The sequence below is a fragment of the Bombina bombina genome, chromosome 8 (genome assembly GCF_027579735.1).
Source record: "Bombina bombina isolate aBomBom1 chromosome 8, aBomBom1.pri, whole genome shotgun sequence".
Lineage (NCBI taxonomy): Eukaryota > Metazoa > Chordata > Amphibia > Anura > Bombinatoridae > Bombina > Bombina bombina.
Window position 1 is genome coordinate 174,794,514 of NC_069506.1, and position 19,785 is coordinate 174,814,298.

Consider the following 19,785-nt stretch of genomic DNA (forward strand, 5'->3'; position numbering starts at 1 on the left):
CAACTTATAACATCCAAGGGAAAGATATAACACCCAACATGTCAGACAAAAATTAAGAGAATTCAAAAACAGAATCACTGAGTTGGAAAAAGTGTCAGTATTTTGTTGAACCACATTTTGCTTTAAAGTGAAAGTAAAGTTATAGTCATTGTTCATTTGCAATGTAAAGTATATAAAAAATAAAGTGTACTTTAATTCATGATTACTTATATATCGATTTTATAACTCTTTTTATTCACTTTGTTCGTTTGCCGAGGACTATCAACGTTCCTCCACCTGCATAAAAAAAAATTTCTAATACCAGAGTGACGATTTCATCCGTATCTAAAGGATTAGTTCCCCCATTGGCGTCTAACTCGCCATGATAACCTCCCACTTGTTCTAATGCGCATGCGTGAAACCCTCAACTGTATGTCACTCAACTAGCGCGTTCACGAAAGCCGCCAAGCCGCATGCGCATTTGGTAAGGGAATTCTCATATCGATCCTCATCGTTGTTGCATGGACACTGCTAGTATGTATCTAAGAGGAGAACATTAGTTAGCGCATGCACATAGATTATCAACTCGAAAATGCGCACGTTTACTTACGCATGCGGCGGGTGGGACAGACGAAATTATTTCAATACAAAAACCTGGAACAAAGCGAGGGGGCGGAGAAAGCAACATTAAACGGCGATCGTAAATATATAAATTATCTAATGTATAATATATTTTATTAAAAATTAAGTTAGCGACTACAATGTTTGTCACTATATTATACTATACTACTATTCACTAATCTATAACTTTACTTTCACTTTAATTACAGCTTTTAGTCTGTTGGGATATGTCTCTACTAACTTTGCACATCTAGACTGTGCAATATTTTTCCCACTCTTCTTTGCAGAACTGCTCCAGTTACATTACATTTGATGGTGACCCTTTGTGGACTGCAGTGTTCAAGTCATGCCACAGATATTCAATGGGGTTTAAGTCTGGGCTCTGACTAGGCCATGCGAGGACATTCACCTTTTTTTCCTTCAACCACTGTTTGGTCATTTTTGCTGTGTGCTTTGGGTCATTGTCATGTGTTTGAAGCTAAACCTTCTTCCCATTGACGACTTCCTGGCAGAGGGCAGCAGATTTTCCTCAAGAATTTGACGGTATTTTGCCCCATCCATTATTCCTTCTATCCAGAAACGAGCTCCAGTGTCTACTGCAGAGAAACACCCCCATAACCGGATATTACCACCTCCATGCTCTACTGTGGGTATGGTGTTATTTGGATGGTGAGCTGTATTTGATTTCCTACAGACTTATCGTTTGGTGTTGAGGCCAAATAATTAAATTTTAGTCTCATCTGACCATAACACCATTTTCCATGTGACTTTAGAATCTCCTAGGTGTGTTATGGCAAAGCTCAGTTGTGACTGCATGTGGCCTGTCTTGAGACATGGCTTTTTTCTTGCAACCCTCCCATACAAGCCACATTTGAGGAGAATTTGTGATATTGTTGTCACATGCACACAATGACCACTCTTTGTCATAAATTCCTGCAACTGCTTCAGAGTTGCTGTGTAGCCTCTCTGACCAGTTTCCTCTTGGCTCTTTCATCCAGTTTGGAGCAACGTCCTGATTCAGAGAGGGTCTGTGTTGTACCAAATACCTTCCACTTCTTAAAGTGTCAGTAAACGATAGCGCTAGACATTGCACATATACTCTTAGTATGTCTATTTCATAACGAATATTTCTTTTTTAATTTTTTTAAACGGTTATATTTTAAGATATAAGATGTTTTACTTATCTGTTGTAACCGTTGATCATGCCTTAATTCTACGCCCAGCCATCCACAGCAGCTATGGGAGTTTTTTTTTCTCGCTTTGTCAATCCCATGGGCCGGTCTAAAACAACCCCCGTTCCTCCCACTAACGCTCGTTCACAATCTTTTTTTTTTTTTTTTTATCTGTCGATCAGCACCGCGCATGCGCAATATCAAATTTCAGCAACAAGGCTAGATACAGGATCGCTAATGATAGTGAATCTTTAGTTACGGCGATCATTTTCGGATGTGCTTTTTGAGTATTAAAAATAACAACTGCTTTATTGAAAGGTATAACAAGTATGTATGATTGAAATTTTTGCCGATATAAATTCATAACAGATGTTTGTATTCATTTAATAACATATAGAACGATATAACTTATATGGGATACAATGTAAATACGTTGTTGCGCTACATTTCCTGTGTAGCGTATTAATGCGATTGCGCAGCACGTCGAATACTGCCCCTGTCAATCAAAGAACGCGCGTCCCTGACAGTAAAAAAACTGCACGGACGATATACAGGGGATTGGAAATAATCAAGCGGTGATGCGAATAACATTTTCAAACACAACGTGTTAGGCGGACTTCGTTGCCGAATGAGATGTTATGTTTGTGAAACATTTACTATTAGTAATACACATTTACTTTTAATAAATTTAGGTTTGTTGACATTTTTGACATGCAGCATTTAGAAATTTATAAAGAAAATTCTTAGGTTTACTGTCCCTTTAATAATAAATTGTGCTTCTAGGCATTGATAAAGCCTTTGATATTTTCTTGTATCCATCTCCTGACTTGTGCCTGTCCACAACTTTATCTCGGAGATCTTTTGACAGTGCTTTGTCACCCATAGTTGTTTGCTTCAGTTGCACTACCTGGGACTGAGATGCTCCAGGAAAGATCTTTTCATGCTGAGCTATAATCAGTATGCACACAGCTGATCACAGTTGAAAATCAAATGGCTTTGTGTGTGCCGTAGAGAAGGTGATTAGCTACACCTGATTGAGTTTACAAGTAATTTTAGGAGGGGGTGATCCTTTTTCCAACTTAGTGATTCTGTTTTTGAATTGTCTTTATTTTTGCCTGACATGTTGGTGTTATATCTTTCATTTGGATGTTATAAGTTGCACTGAGTAATTACAACTGGATAAACAAAAACTGTGTCTATCTTTATTTCAGGATTCAAAGCAACAAAATGTGATTATTTTCAAGGGCGGTGATTCTTTTCAATACCCACTGTACCATCATCAAGTATACCCCACAGTGGGGATAAGACAAGTCCTTTTTGGGAGCTTCAAGAGTTGCAGCTTTAGAGCTCAGTACTACCAGTTCTCTGCAGCTCCTGAGCAGGGCTTTATCTGTGGTTTTAATCCCTGTGCAGTGGTTAAACGGACTGCATAGCGGAAAAAGTAGATGCTCTAACAAGTGATGCATCCTATGGGCTCTGTCCTTTTGTTGTTGCTCAATCAAAAATGTGTATTTCTGTTCCTGACATCATGGACACTCAATTTCTTTCATGTAATTAGCAAGAGTCCATGAGCTAGTGACGTATGGGATATACATTCCTACCAGGAGGGGCAAAGTTTCCCAAACCTCAAAATGCCTATAAATACACCCCTCACCACACCCACAATTCAGTTTTACAAACTTTGCCTCCTATGGAGGTGGTGAAGTAAGTTTGTGCTAGATTCTACGTTGATATGCGCTCCGCAGCAGGTTGGAGCCCGGTTTTCCTCTCAGCGTGCAGTGAATGTCAGAGGGATGTGAGGAGAGTATTGCCTATTTGAATGCAGTGATCTCCTTCTACGGGGTCTATTTCATAGGTTCTCTGTTATCGGTCGTAGAGATTCATCTCTTACCTCCCTTTTCAGATCGACAATATACTCTTATATATACCATTTCCTCTACTGATTCTCGTTTCAGTACTGGTTTGGCTTTCTACTACATGTAGATGAGTGTCCTGGGGTAAGTAAGTCTTATTTTCTGTGACACTCTAAGCTATGGTTGGGCACTTTTATATAAAGTTCTAAATATATGTATTCAAACATTTATTTGCCTTGACTCAGGATGTTCAACATTCCTTATTTCAGACAGTCAGTTTCATATTTTGGATAATGCATATGAATAAATCATTTTTTCTTACCTTAAAAATTTGACTTTTCCCTGTGGGCTGTTAGGCTCGCGGGGGCTGAAAATGCTTCATTTTATTGCGTCATTCTTGGCGCAGACTTTTTTGGCGCAAATTTTTTTTTCTGTTTCCGGCGTCATACGTGTCGCCGGAAGTTGCGTCATTTTTTACGTTTTTTTGCGCCAAAGGTGTCGGCGTTCCGGATGTGGCGTCATTTTTGGTGCCAAAAGCATTTAGGCGCGAAATAATGTGGGCGTCTTTTTTTGGCGCTAAAAAAATATGGGCGTCACTATTGTCTCCACATTATTTAAGTCTCATTATTTTGTGCTTCTGGTTGCTAGAAGCTTGTTCACTGGCATTTTTTTCCCATTCCTGAAACTGTCATTTAAGGAATTTGATCAAATTTGCTTTATATGTTGTTTTTTTCTATTACATATTGCAAGATGTCCCACGTTGAAGCTGAGTCAGAAGATACTTCTGGAAAATCGCTGCCTGGTGCTGGAGCTACCAAAGCTAAGTGTATCTGCTGTAAACTTTTGGTATCTGTTCCTCCAGCTGTTGTTTGTACTGTTTGTCATGACAAACTTGCTAATGCAGATAATATTTCCTTTAGTACTGTTACATTACCTGTTGCTGTTCCGTCAACATCTAATACTCAGAGTGTTCCTGATAACATAAGAGATTTTGTTTCTAAATCCATTAAGAAGGCTATGTCTGTTATTCCTCCTTCTAGTAAACGTAAAAAGTCTTTTAAAACTTCTAATTTTTCAGATGAATTTTTAAATGAACATCATCATTCTGATACTGATATTGGTTCCTCTGATTCAGAGGATTCTGTCTCAGAGGTTGATGCTGATAAATCTTCATATTTATTTAAAATGGAATTTATTCGTTCTTTACTTAAAGAAGTCCTAATTGCATTAGAAATTGAGGATTCTAGTCCTCTTGATACTAAATCTAAACGTTTAGATAAGGTTTTTAAATCTCCTGTAGTTATTCCAGAAGTGTTTCCTGTCCCTGGTGCTATTTCTGAAGTAATTTCCAGGGAAGGGAATAATTTGGGTAATTCTTTTACTCCTTCTAAACGTTTTAAGCAATTATATCCTGTGCCATCTGACAGATTAGAATTTTGGGACAAAATCCCTAAGGTTGATGGGGCTGTCTCTACTCTTGCTAAGCGTACTACTATTCCTACGGCAGATGGTACTTCCTTTAAGGATCCTTTAGATAGTAAAATTGAATCCTTTCTAAGAAAAGCTTACTTGTGTTCAGGTAATCTTCTTAGACCTGCTATATCTTTAGCGGATGTTGCTGCAGCTTCAACTTTTTGGTTAGAAGCTTTAGCGCAAAACAAGTAACAGATCATAATTCTCATAGCATTATTATTCTTCTACAACATGCTAATAATTTTATTTGTGATGCCATCTTTGATATCATTAGAGTTGATGTCGGGTATATGTCTCTAGCTATTTTAGCTAGAAGAGCTTTATGGCTTAAAACTTGGAATGCTGATATGTCTTCTAAGTCTACTCTGCTTTCCCTTTCTTTCCAGGGTAATAAATGATTTGGTTCTCAGTTGGATTCTATTATCTCAACCGTTACTGGAGGGAAAGGAACTTTTTTACCACAGGATAAAAAATCTAAAGGTAAATTTAGGTCTAATAATCGTTTTCGTTCCTTTCGTCACAACAAGGAACAAAAGCCTGATCCTTCATCCTCAGGAGCAGTATCAGTTTGGAAACCAACTCCAGTCTGGAATAAATCCAAGCATTTTAGAAAATCAAAGCCAGCTCCTAAGTCCACATGAAGGTGCGGCCCTCATTCCAGCTCAGCTGGTAGGGGGCAGATTACATTTTTTCAAAGAAATTTGGATCAATTCCGTTCACAATCTCTGGATTCAGAACATTGTTTCAGAAGGGTACAGAATTGGCTTCAAGATAAGGCCTCCTGCAAAGAGATTTTTTCTTTCCCGTGTCCCAGTAAACCTAGCGAAGGCTCAAGCATTTCTGAAATGTGTTTCAGATCTAGAGTTGGCTGGAGTAATTATGCCAGTTCCAGTTCTGGAACAGGGGCTGGGGTTTTATTCAAATCTCTTCATTGTACCAAAGAAGGAGAATTCCTTCAGACCAGTTCTGGATCTAAAAATATTGAATCGTTATGTAAGGATACCAACATTCAAAATGGTAACTGTAAGGACTATCCTGCCTTTTGTTCAGCAAGAGCATTATATGTCCACAATAGATTTACAGGATGCATATCTGCATATTCCGATTCATCCAGATCACTATCAGTTTCTGAGATTCTCTTTCCTAGACAAGCATTACCAGTTTGTGGCTCTACCGTTTGGCCTAGCAACAGCTCCAAGAATTTTTACAAAGGTTCTCGGTGCCCTTCTGTCTGTAATCAGAGAACAGGGTATTGTGGTATTTCCTTATTTGGACGATATCTTGGTACTTGCTAAGTCTTCACATTTAGCAGAATCTCATACGAATCGACTTGTGTTGTTTCTTCAAGATCATGGTTGGAGGATCAATTTACCAAAAAGTTCATTGATTCCTCAGACAAGGGTAACCTTTTTAGGTTTCCAGATAGATTCAGTGTCCATGACTCTGTCTTTGACGGACAAGAGACGTCTAAAGTTGATATCAGCTTGTCGAAACCTTCAATCACAATCATTCCCTTCGGTAGCTTTATGCATGGAAATTCTAGGTCTTATGACTGCAGCATCGGACGCGATCCCCTTTGCTCGTTTTCACATGCGACCTCTTCAGCTCTGTATGCTGAACCAGTGGTGCAGGGATTACACAAAGATATCTCAATTAATATCTTTAACACCGATTGTACGACACTCTCTGATGTGGACAGATCACCATCGTTTAGTTCAGGGGGCTTCTTTTGTTCTTCCGACCTGGACTGTAATTTCAACAGATGCAAGTCTGACAGGTTGGGGAGCTGTTTGGGGGTCTCTGACAGCACAAGGGGTTTGGGAATCTCAGGAGGTGAGATTACCGATCAATATTTTGGAACTCCGTGCAATTTTCAGAGCTCTTCAGTCATAGCCTCTTCTAAAGAGAGAATCGTTCATTTGTTTTCAGACAATGTCACAACTGTGGCATACATCAATCATCAAGGAGGGACTCAAAGTCCTCTGGCTATGAAGGAAGTATCTCGAATTCTGGTATGGGCGGAATCCAGCTCCTGTCTAGTTTCTACGGTTCATATCCCAGGTATAGACAATTGGGAAGCGGATTATCTCAGCCGCCAAACGTTACATCCAGGCGAATGGTCTCTTCACCCAGAGGTATTCCTTCAGATTGTTCAAATGTGGGGACTTCCAGAAATAGATCTGATGGCCTCTCATCTAAACAAGAAACTTCCCAGGTATCTGTCCAGATCCAGGGATCCTCAAGCGGAAGCAGTGGATGCATTGTCACTTCCTTGGAAGTATCATCCTGCCTATATCTTTCCGCCTCTAGTTCTTCTTCCAAGAGTAATCTCCAAGATTCTGAAGGAATGCTCTTTGTTCTGCTGGTAGCTCCAGCATGGCCTGACAGGTTTTGGTATGCGGATCTTGTCCGGATGGCCTCTTGCCAACCGTGGACTCTTCCGTTAAGACCAGACCTTTTTGTTGCAATTTAAAGGTATGGAGATTGAACGCTTGATTCTTAGTCAAAGAGGTTTCTCTGACTCTGTGATTAATACTATGTTACAGGCTCGTAAATCTGTATCTAGGGAGATATATTATAGAGTCTGGAAGACTTATATTTCTTGGTGTCTTTCTCATCATTTTTCCTGGCATTCTTTTAGAATTACGAGAATTTTACAGTTTTTTCAGGATGGTTTGGATAAAGGTTTGTCTGCAAGTTCCTTGAAAGGACAAATCTCTGCTCTTTCTGTTCTTTTTCACAGAAAGATTGCTAATCTTCCTGATATTCATTGTTTTGTACAAGCTTTGGTTCGTATAAATCCTGTCATTAAGTCAATTTCTCCTCCTTGGAGTTTGAATTTGGTTCCGTTTGAACCTATGCATTCGTTGGACATCAAATTACTTTCTTGGAAAGTTTTGTTCCTTTTTTTTTTTTTTTTTTTTTTATTAGTTTTTTTATTTTAAAATTCAAAAAATAACATGCATCATATATGAACCAGTGAGATAAAACAATAGTACAATACAGAAATGCGAGGCAAATTGGTTAATGCTTACAACTCCTGAGTGACAGGAGGCCTGTCCATAACCTCACAAAAGTTACAAAAGAACACAGAGGGTTAACTGCACCCCAATAGGTCGTTTCTCAGCCACAAGTGGCCAACATCGTTTACAAAGTCATGTTCCGTTAAAACTCTGTACAGTTAGAAAGATCTCAATGAGGAATAAGCCATCGCTGCTTATAAACAAGAAACTGTAGAGTTATGATAAAACCTAGAGCATTAGTCTAAACCTATGTGGTTTTAATCTAAAAAGATAGACAACAATAACATCTTAAAATAAAGAAAGTATCTCTCAAATCAAATTATAGCTCATTGTAGTTATTTGGGCGAATGCAATTAAACTTCTTAAATAGGGTTAGTAGGGGGGATTAGTCTTTGCACTAGATGGAAAAGGTCAATTATGGGTCTCAAGTACTAGCCCTCTGTCAATAATAAAGGTTTATCAAGATGTTTCAGCTCCTATGGGAATGGGAGGGTAGATGGGTAATCATTGGACAGAAGGGGCATTAGCCACTCGGCCATCAGTTAATAATGTAAACTTCTGATCTATTGCTATCTGGGCCTATGGACCTCCCAAGAGGCTGTCACTCTCCCAAGTACGCTCAGGTAGGTAACCATAATCTATACGGGAGTATCTTATCCCCCAGGCAGGTCAGGGCTACGCCCGGGATCACCAGTCGTCCCCCACCACTCATCATTCGGGCGCACAGGCAGGTGGAGCCAGAAACATTGAGAAGGAAAGGGAGGGGGAATAGAAGTACACAGATTAAGAGGGTAAGCATGATAGACAGACTAGAAGCCCACTAGTGAGACTCCTGGGGCATGGGGAGAAAAGTAGGAAGGAGAAAACCGGGACAAGGGGGAAAGGAGAGAGAAAGAAGAAATGGCGGGACAAGGGGGTCTTCCCTAACTTGGAAGGACCTCTAAGTAGAGATTAAATTTAAATGCAGGGCCCAAAAGTCCAGGTAAAATCTAGCGGTCTCCAGGGGGTTGCCTATGGATCCAAGGATCCCAAATTTTCCAGTAAGAGTCCATTTTGTTTAGGTGTTGGTAGAATCCTCTTTCCATCAGGGCATATGTTCCCAAGGTCTGTTTAACATCCGACAGGGTAGGTGGATCTGGCCGTCTCCATCTTCTGGCAATGGTGATTTTGGTGGCAGCGAAAATAAAGATGGCTAATTGGCGGTAAGGCTTTGGGTGTATGTCTCGGGAAAATGTTTAGGAGAGCTACTCCCGGTTCTTCCATAATGGACATTCCAACTGACCTGCATAGCCCATAAACCAGTTTTGTTCCTTTTGGCCATCTCTTCTGCCAGACGAGTTTCTGAATTATCTGCTCTTTCTTGTGAGTCTCCTTTTCTGATTTTTCATCAGGATAAGGCGGTGTTGCGAACTTCTTTTAAATTTTTACCTAAGGTTGTGAATTCTAACAACATTAGAAGAGAAATTGTGGTTCCTTCATTGTGTCCTAATCCTAAGAATTCTAAGGAGAGATCATTGCATTCTTTGGATGTAGTTAGAGCTTTGAAATATTATGTTGAAGCTACTAAGAATTTCCGAAAGACTTCTAGTCTATTTGTTATCTTTTCCGGTTCTAGGAAAGGTCAGAAGGCCTCTGCCATTTCTTTGGCATCTTGGTTGAAATCTTTAATTCATCATGCTTATGTCGAGTCGGGTAAAACTCCGCCTCAAAGGATTACAGCTCATTCTACTAGGTCAGTTTCTACTTCCTGGGCGTTTAGGAATGAAGCTTCGGTTGATCAGATTTGCAAAGCAGCAACTTGGTCTTCTTTGCATACTTTTATTAAATTCTACCATTTTGATGTGTTTTCTTCTTCTGAAGCTGTTTTTGGTAGAAAAGTACTTCAGGCAGTTTGAATCTTCTGCTTATAATTTCAGTTTTTTTCATTATAAATGTTAAACTTTATTTTGGGTGTGGATTATTTTTCAGCGGAATTGGCTGTCTTTATTTTATCCCTCACTCTCTAGTGACTCTTGCGTGGAAAGATCCACATCTTGGGTAGTCATTATCCCATACGTCACTAGCTCATGGACTCTTGCTAATTACATGAAAGAAAACATAATTTATGTAAGAACTTACCTGATAAATTCATTTCTTTCATATTAGCAAGAGTCCATGAGGCCCACCCTTTTTTGTGGTGGTTATGATTTTTTTGTATAAAGCACAATTATTCCAATTCCTTATTTTTTATGCTTTCGCACTTTTTTCTTATCACCCCACTTCTTGGCTATTCGTTAAACTGATTTGTGGGTGTGGTGTGGGGTGTATTTATAGGCATTTTGAGGTTTGGGAAACTTTGCCCCTCCTGGTAGGAATGTATATCCCATACGTCACTAGCTCATGGACTCTTGCTAATATGAAAGAAATGAATTTATCAGGTAAGTTCTTACATAAATTATGTTTTTTCTCTGTAGCATCAGTAAAATATATAATTATGTCACTGTGTTTTATAAAATGCATAGAATAATTATAATAAAAATCATTTTGATCATAATAAAGATAGTTTGTTTTGTCTTACAATATACTTTAAAGGGACAGTCAACACCAGAATTTTTGTTGTTTAAAAAAAAAATAATCCCTTTATTACCCATTCCCCAGTTTTGCATAACCAACACTGTTATATTAATATACTTTTTACCTCTGTAATTACCTTGTATCTAAGCCTCTGCAAAAGGCCCCCTTATTTCAGTTCTTTTGACAGACTTGCATTTTAGCCAATCAGTGCTCACTCCAGGGTAACTTCACGTGCATGAGCTCAATGTTATCTATATGAAACACATGAACGAATGCCCTCTAGAGGTCAAAACTCTAGAGGTCAAAATGCATTCAGATTAGAGGTAGTCTTCAAGGTCTAAGAAATTAGCATATGAACCACCTAGAAGTAGCTTTCAACTAAGAATACCAAGAGAACAAAGCAAAATTGGTGATAAAAGTTAATTAGAAAGTTGTTTAAAATTACATTCCCTATTTAAATCATGAGTTTTTTTTGGATTTGACTGTCCCTTTAAGAGAACCACATTTAAACAGTAATAAAGACAGATTTCTTAAAGGTCCTAATAGGCAAATACAAAAAACATTGAAATTCAGACTTTAAAATATGACTGTACTAACACTATATGCGAAAATGTTAAGTATTGCAAACTTTCCAGTGTATCAGTGAAAAAAATCTCTTTAAAATATATTCGTACACGGCAAGTTAATGATCTAGAACCACATTCACTTTAAGTGATGGTAAATCCTAGCGTTTGTGAAATGCTAATATTTACCAGTGGAACAAATAAAAGGGACTTTCAGTCAAAGTATAAAATACTTCATGCTGAAACTTCCTTTGTTTGTTTGAAGCGTTCGCCGCACTGAGATGCTCAGGCAGCCCACGGCAGAACGCTATTTTGCTGTGTGGTGACGTTCCCACCTCTTGGCCAATAGCGTGCTAGCTACCCGGCTTGGTGCCAGCTGGCCCGCACGGCTATTTGCCCCCTTTATTTGTTCCAATGGTAAATCCTAGAGTTTCACAAACGCTAGGGATTTACCATCACTTAAAGCACTGTTTTTGTTCTGTTGTTATATGAACACAGTTTATAAGTGTATATTTCTTTTCTTTACAGAAATTGCCTCATTCCTAAAAAATGGCTGGGCAAAAGAACCTGTCATAATGGTTGCTGCAGGCATTGGAATTATGGGTAAGCTTGAAACACGTCCTTCATTTTACACATTTCTTTGACTTGATATGTAGATATTGGGGATTAACCCTTTCATTGCTAGGCCATCTCACATCCCTGTCATTTTTCAAATATATCAGACAGATGCTGTTTGGCGTCCTTATACATAACTATTTCTTTGACTTTAATATTATAGAGAGATGTAGATATAGGGGACCCTTTAACCCATTAAACCTTTCATTGCTGAGCATTCTCAATCCTTGTCATTATTTCTCAAATTTGGCAGACTTTTTTTTTGGTTCCACATTTAGCATCAGTTATTCACCCCCACAAAAAAAAATTGTAACTGAAAATTGAACAATTGTATTTTTTCGTTTGCCACTCTGTACCATCTTGCAGTGTATGCAAAAAAAAAATAAGAATAATAAATTATCAATAATTTTATAATTATCAATTAATTTTAAATTATGAAAATTCGAATTTCGCAAAGGTGACTTGCTAAAGTGAATATCAACTTTCTTGAATGAAAAATGAAAGTGCCCCTGTTTTTAATGGTATTTTTAAAAACGGGCACTTTCATTCATGAAAGTTTAAATTGAAGCCGTTCTTTTAAAATACTTACCTTTTTATTCCTAGCAAGCGTGGAATAATATAAGCGTTTTTAATAGTATTTTTAAAAACGGGGCTTTCATTTCTGAAAGTTGACATTCACTTTAAGACTATAACAATGCATCTAAGAAACTCAGTATAGTAAAAAAAAAAATAGTTTAAAGTGAAAGTAAATTCCCCCCCCCATATACAAGTTCTACTTGGTGTCCATTAGGGAAATTGATGCTCATTAGCACCTGTCTGGTATAATTTGTTAATCATGCACCTGACTATATGCCTACAAAACTTGTGACTTTGAGCAAGTGTACAAGAAGATTTGATGCGGTTTTGAAGGCAAAGGGTAGTCACAACAAATACTGATTTTGATCATTCTTTTGCTCACTTACTTTGCATTTTGTTAACTGATAAAAAATACTTTACTGCATTTTTTTCACACAAACTTTGCACAGTACTGTGTAAGCAAATCAAATACATTCCCTAGTACTTCCTCTGTGGTCTTGGTGCTGGGGATTAGTAAGATGAAGGTTCTTTTGGGGTCCTGTTACTTTGATCATGTGACCATTCTGTTTCCTTTTTTAAAAAGAAATAAAAACCTTTGAACCTCTTGTAAACACAGAGTATTGCTGTTAAAATGGTATATTTTACCATGTGAGATATATTGCCTCTAATTACTTCTCTTTTTCACAGCTGCTATACTTCCACTTGTTAGTCCATACACAAAGTATTCAGGAATGATGAATAGAGCAGTGCCATACAATTATCCTGGTAAGATCATTAACGTCAGTTTCTCTTGCTGTGTACAATGGTATATAGTTATATCGGTATCTATTCTGCAGATCATTGTATCATTTATGTTGTTTTTAATAAATGAAACATTAATTAAAAACAAAACATCCTGTAAGTATATGGTCTTGTGCCAAATGTCTGGTGAATAAAACGATGCTGTGAATCGTGGATGCGCTGTGTTTTTTTCTCTCTATTTGTAAAAACAAAACAGCAACTGATTTATATTATGGCTCGACAAATACAGTACAACAGGTTCCTCAAAAATTGGTCTTGGATTTGTGAGCCCATTTGTTCCTCATTCATCTACTGCAAAACTATACCAGCTGACTACACCCTATACAGGAGATTGTATTTAAAGACCCTTTAAATTGGCTAAGAATTGTAAGGTGAAACCAAACACATCTGTAGTTTATTCCATGGCTTTCCTCTGTTTTGACTTTTTTATTTTTTTATTGTAAATTGCTACATACAGTTAATAGTCCTGAGTAAATATTCTCAAACACATATAATTTCTGATTAAAAGGGACATTTGTAGCTTAGAAAGGGCGATGTGAATGCACGCTGTATTATAGGAATCATCGCTCCATGGTGTTTATAATAAGTACAACTCAGATCATTGTGCAAATGAATAACAAAGTTATGGATGTTCAGAGACACAATATATCAGAACTGAAGTGCAACTCAAAATATCTTTAAAAATAAAGATGTTTTGAGCTGCACTACCCTTCTACTATACACTATGTGGCTAAAAATGTGGACATCCATACTAATTATTGTGTGAAGGTGTTTAACCCACCCCTTATGCCTCACATCAGCAATGCCAAGCATCTGCTGGAGTGATGTAAACCCTACTGCCAACTCTGGAGCAGTGGATAAGTGTTCTCTGGAGTGATGAACCCCACTTCACTATCTGGTAGCCTGATGTAAGAACCTGGGTGTGGCAAATGCCAAGAGAACACTACCTACCGGAAAGCATAGTGCCTACTGTAAAGTTTGGTGAATGGTTTGGCAAATTTCAAAATGTACTTCAATTTGGCAGCTCCCCCCTGTATCATGTGACGGCTGTAAGCAAATTACAGACTCCTATACTTTTAAACTATGAATTATTGCACATGCTCTATAGTTGCTGATGCCTCAAAGTGTGCATATAAAAAGACTGTGCACAATTTGACAATATAAGTAAATTGGAAAGTGTCTTTAAACTGCATGTTCTATCTAAATAATTAAAGTTAAATGTTTACTTTAATGTCCCTTTAATCTATCTTAAAGGGACATTGAACACTAAATAAATGATAGAATGATATATTCAAAACCATGATTAGGCCAAGAATAATATTTAAAAAACTAATAATTAAAAAATACAAGTGTAAAGTTTGTGTCTGTAAACCAATGGGCCATGTTGTAGCCTAGGTTTCTTTCAGTTATAAATGGATCACTTGAGTGTGCAACCAACGACTCTGTGGAATATAGCAGTGTAAATCTGAAGTCTACAATCCACTGGAAAGCCCACACTTTTCTGAATTTGTTCTTTTATTAAAATATTCAAAGGACTTTGCTAGGGTTAAACACATACCGAACAATAGTGCATTTAATTTTTGCAGTAGAATATTATTTTATTATACGTGTTTTACAAAGTATCCTCCATAATATTGTGACCAATTGATGGGAAAATTAAATGATTTAAAACTTAAATTATGCTTACCTGATCATTTTCTTTTCTTCTGAACGGGGAGAGTCCACAGCAGCATTCATTACTTTTGGGAAATACAGAACCTGGTCACCAGGAGGAGGCAAAGACACCCCAGCCAAAGACTTAAATACCTCCCCCACTTCCCTCATCCCCCAGTCATTCTGCCAAGGTAAGTAACAAGGAACAGTAGGATAAATTGGCTGAAAAAAGAGCAAATAAAAAATAATTTAAGGCCGCCCACAGAAAAAAAACGGGTGGGGAGCTGTGGACTCTCCCTGTTCAGAAGAAAAGAAAATTATCAGGTAAGCATAATTTAAGTTTTTCTTAAAACGGGGAGAGTCCACAGCTGCATTCATTACTTTTGGGAAATCAATATCCAAGCTTATAGAGGACACTGAACGCAAACGGGCGGAAACAAGAGGCGGCCCATTCTGAAGGCACCACAGCCTGACACAACCCAATAAAAACTACTTCAACAGAAGCAACAAAATATGGAAGAGGACAAGGTAACAACCCATCAATTTGAACCATAAAGATCCCAGTTAGAGATCACACTAAATTCTGGACTCCACTGAGCACAAAAGCCTCTGAGGAGACAAAATCCCACTCTATAGAAGCACACAAAGAAAACCTCTCCATGAATAATGGCAAGGGAAACAACAAACAAACTCCCACACCACATTCTCCCTAACTGAAAGAAGGGAAGAATCAGATAATAAGGTCCGAAAGAACCTCCATAAACAATCCTGGAAGAATCAGGGACAAAACAGAGAGAGAAGCCCCTAGCATAACTCGAAAAGAGCAGCTACCAGACCGACAGAGGAGAGCAAGGAAAGGAAAAATTCCAGATCACCCCTACATGGATCCAAAAGGAACCAATGGAAAGCCTTAACCAGAACCAAAGTCCCAGAAGGACAAAAGGTAGAACAAGACTGCCTTACCATAGACAACTAACAAGCACAGAGAAACTGAACACCCGTAGGTCAGAAAAAAAACCCGGGAGCAGAACAGGAACGGAATAGTAACATCCGTTTACGCCACAAACGAAAGCCCCTGCCTTCTGTTGGATAGGCAGTCAGACTAAATGTCCAATCATAGTAACTAGCCAACCAAGTAGCTAGCAACTTTCACCAGGACATTCCTGGAAAGAACAAGAGAAAAAACTCAGAAAGCAGGGCGGATCAACTCCCTCCCTACTAGAAAACTAGGTAAGGGAGGACAACACCTTGACCAATAAAGAAGAACCAACTACATGCTAAGGGAAGGTTCCCGAATCAACTGCAAGGCCTCCCAACCTAAGTAAGGATCCTTCAGGAGACAAGAGACGTGGTCGATGCCCAAACAGAACAGTCAGAATTCCTGACCCCTACTCTGAGCGAACAGTCCCATCACAGAAGCGACTGTCAATGTCCCCAAAGACAAGAGAGATTACAAAATCCCAGCATCGACATGGCCCGGAGATCAGATAAGAACTCGTGGCTGGAGATTCGTTAAGGAAAATAAGCAGGAAGGAGGCACCGACACCCAGAGAGACTAACTCGGAATCCAGGATACCTATCCTGATCACCCCTCAGAAACCCGAAGGGAGGGTACACTGCAGACAAGAGAAACCCTCGAACCACTGAACTCCTAGAGACAGATGAGGTAAAATACCCCAGGAGGAGCCAACTGGATAGGCGCAGTAGACCAGAGCCTTCCAATTAGAAGGAAAACGAAGAAACCCAGGAGTATTTAGTAAAGAAATTCCCAGGAAAAACTTCCATCTCTCCAGAAGAGAGAAGAACCGCCCCAGTAGGAACAAAGAGAGTTCCACAGGACCGGGAAAACAAGCTTACTACGCCAGACAGATCCAAGACTAATAAAATCATGAAAACAGTTTAACCAAACTATCAAGTCAAAAGACAAGAACTAGGTTAAAAAGACCGGACCCCCCAAAAATAGGTGCCGGATCAAGACCAAAAACCTTGCGTAACAACCACAAAGTTACCTGGAATGAAATTTGCACAAACGTTGATGCATGCCATACCCCCATGGGGTCTAGAACTCTGATCTCTCATGAAGTATCCCAGTGGCTGTCCACTCAGCCCCACAAAGTCCGAAGACAAAGGACCGAAAAGAGATCATAACTCCATGATTTAGAGAAAATGACAGTCTCTAAAGATCCAATCTGGATCAACCCTCAGACAACCTACAGCTCAAGGAATAACGAACGAGCATCCTAAAACTCCTATCGGTTGACGGCAAGAGAGACTGCATAACAATCCCCCAGATCCCCAAGAATACAGGATCAAAAGGAGGATACTGCAAGAACATACGGAACATAATTGAATGGGCTGGATTACCCGGGCCTCCATACAATCTAAGCAGGAAACAGAATCTGAGTCAGAGAAATACTCCTCATAAAAATCAAAATCCTCCATAACTTGACCAGACACGTTTGGACAAAAATACTTGGCACCTCACAAGTAGAAAAACAGGTCCTCTCCACCGTCAATCGGTCACAATACAGAAATGGAAAATGAAAACGTTACCACGCCCGGTCAAGAGGTGTGACATGTAGGCCAAAGAAAAGCGCGCCAGTCCACAAGAACTGCGTAGCTCTAAAAAATTGTACGTTCCGTAATAGCCATATGAGCCCTAACATTTCTACACATAAGCAGACAGAATGACATAACAAACCTGATTAAAGTCCCCCACTGCTCAATAACACCCCTCAGGAAATATTAACCCTTGATTACATAAAGATAAAGGAGTCCCACTGAGACCCTGTCTTCTATTCATTTACATTACATTCCCACAATGAAAAGAAAACTAAACGATCTTACTGGAATCCATGCCATGGAACAGTAACGCGGTCCTTCAAGTTTTGACAGAAAGTAGCATTGCCTTTGACATGGACTTGAGTGAAGAAAGCAGGCAGCAAAACTCGTCAACGCTGATTGCTTGTGGAGCTGTTAATATGAGTCGGGATAGTTTCGCAGAAAGACTCTCCCTGCATCTCCGGACTCTAACTTTCATCCATGCTCTCACTGAGAGGCTGACAGGACTACTTAAAACTCCCGTCCCATCTCGAAGATTACTACCCTATATAAGAGACTACTTTGTAATCTTCTGACACTTCTCTGCCAACCTCCTGTGACGAAAGGCAAAGAATAACTGGGGAATGAGGGAAGTGGGGGAGGTATTTAAGCCTTTGGCTGGGGTGTCTTTGCCTCCTCCTGATGGCCAGGTTCTTAATTCCCAACAGTAATGAATGAAGCCGTGGACTCTCCTCCCCGTTTTAAAGAAAAAATAAATCTAAAGACAAAATATTTGATGCATATCTGACCAAGAAAACCAGTTCTTAGGATATTACAAATGAACATATGAATGAGATTTACATTTGCAGTTCATAAGCAGGGCTTTACCTATGTGTTTAACCCTTTTGTGTGGTAAATACATAGTGATCTAGAATCAGTCATGCAAAATGACTTGCTCTAGCAAATTAGGGCGTGTCATTTTACACACAGGTAAGTAGGCGTTGTTTTGCTGGCTCAGAACCTTGGATTGAGTTTGCTATTCACCTGTTCAGCAGATGATCCTGACTGTCCCAAGCATTAGTAACTTATTGGGGAGGTGACTGGTCCCATATACAAAGTTCACCATTCACAATGCTGCAGATCCAAAGCGGCTTTCTCAACTGAAGGTTAATGGGTCATGGTTCACATAAGAACACAAGGAGGTGGGGCAGCTACCAGATGCCTGGAACGGTTTGTGTCAATTTTAACATATTTGCAAAATAAAGCATTTAAATTTAATAAGTGTGCAGCAACACCTCTTTGGATGCTCCCCATGTACTTTATTTACTTTGCTAAATGTAATAACCGATTTTGAGTTGGTATATTAATGTGTGTGTATATTTAAAAAAAAAAAAAATCACACACCTTGTGGTGGTTTTTGTTGTTGTTTTTTTTTTCTCATTACGATGTTCCTTTTAACTTAAGCTATTTGTTTTTCCATTTCAGTTCCAGTTCGAGATGATGGAAATATGCCTGAAGTCCCCGGTCATCCCAGCGACAACATTGGGCCCAACTTGGACTGGCTGAAAAAGCTGTAATAAAATGGTTAATGAAGATTCAGAACTATTTTCAAGATGTATAAACGGACTAACCTCTGCTGTTAGAGTCACAGCTACATCCTGTTTCATATATTGGATACAAAACTTCCCAACTTGCTAAAACAATGTTAAAATAAATAAATTATGTTTGTTAAAATGCAGTGTCCCAGTGTATTTGAGCTATAGAAAGCAGGGTGGATAAAAATCAATGATTTAAAAATAATAAAAAAATTCAAAAGTTATTGATCCTGAAATAAGTTTTTGATTATGTAGCATCATGATGTGTATTCACAGATGTAATGTTTAATTCCATTAATCTATTCACGTCATGCTATCCCTGAGTTTGCTGTAGGATTATTTTGGCTAGAAGATATTATCAGATACTCTTGGTTTTGTAGTTCTCAAAACTGTGAACCCCAAATGATTTTTTGATTCAGATAGAGCATACAATTTTCATATTTACTTCTTTTATCAAATTTGCTTCATTCTCTTGGTTTACTTTGTTGATGGCACTCCTCCCTGCCATCTTAGGTACTGGCAGACAGTCTGCCAGTATGCAGTTTAGGGGTTATTTTATTTTTTTTCATTATTTTGCTGATCATTCGCCCCCTAAACCCTTCCATCTCCCTGATCCCTTCCAAACAAATCTCAAACCCTCCCTCTAGTGACAGCCATCATTGGTACTAGCGGCTGTCTGCCAGTACCTAATTTGTGGTGTGTGTGTTGTTGTTTTTTTGTTTTTTTAAATCAGACACATATTATATATATTTATATAATATATATAT

General features: G+C 38.7%; 1 protein-coding gene across 1 annotated transcript in view; it reads left to right on the forward strand.

The window, feature by feature from the left end:
* The window catches only part of NDUFA3 (NADH:ubiquinone oxidoreductase subunit A3), a 33,172-nt gene extending 13,930 nt beyond the window's left edge, over positions 1-19,242 (forward strand). Inside the window, exons 2-4 of the mRNA XM_053690716.1 lie at positions 11,766-11,840; positions 13,116-13,193; positions 18,909-19,242. Of these exons, the coding sequence (XP_053546691.1) occupies positions 11,766-11,840; positions 13,116-13,193; positions 18,909-19,000 (245 nt within the window). The 3' untranslated portion in view covers positions 19,001-19,242. The remainder of the gene's footprint in view (positions 1-11,765; positions 11,841-13,115; positions 13,194-18,908) is intronic.
* The last annotated feature ends 543 nt before the right edge of the window (positions 19,243-19,785 follow it).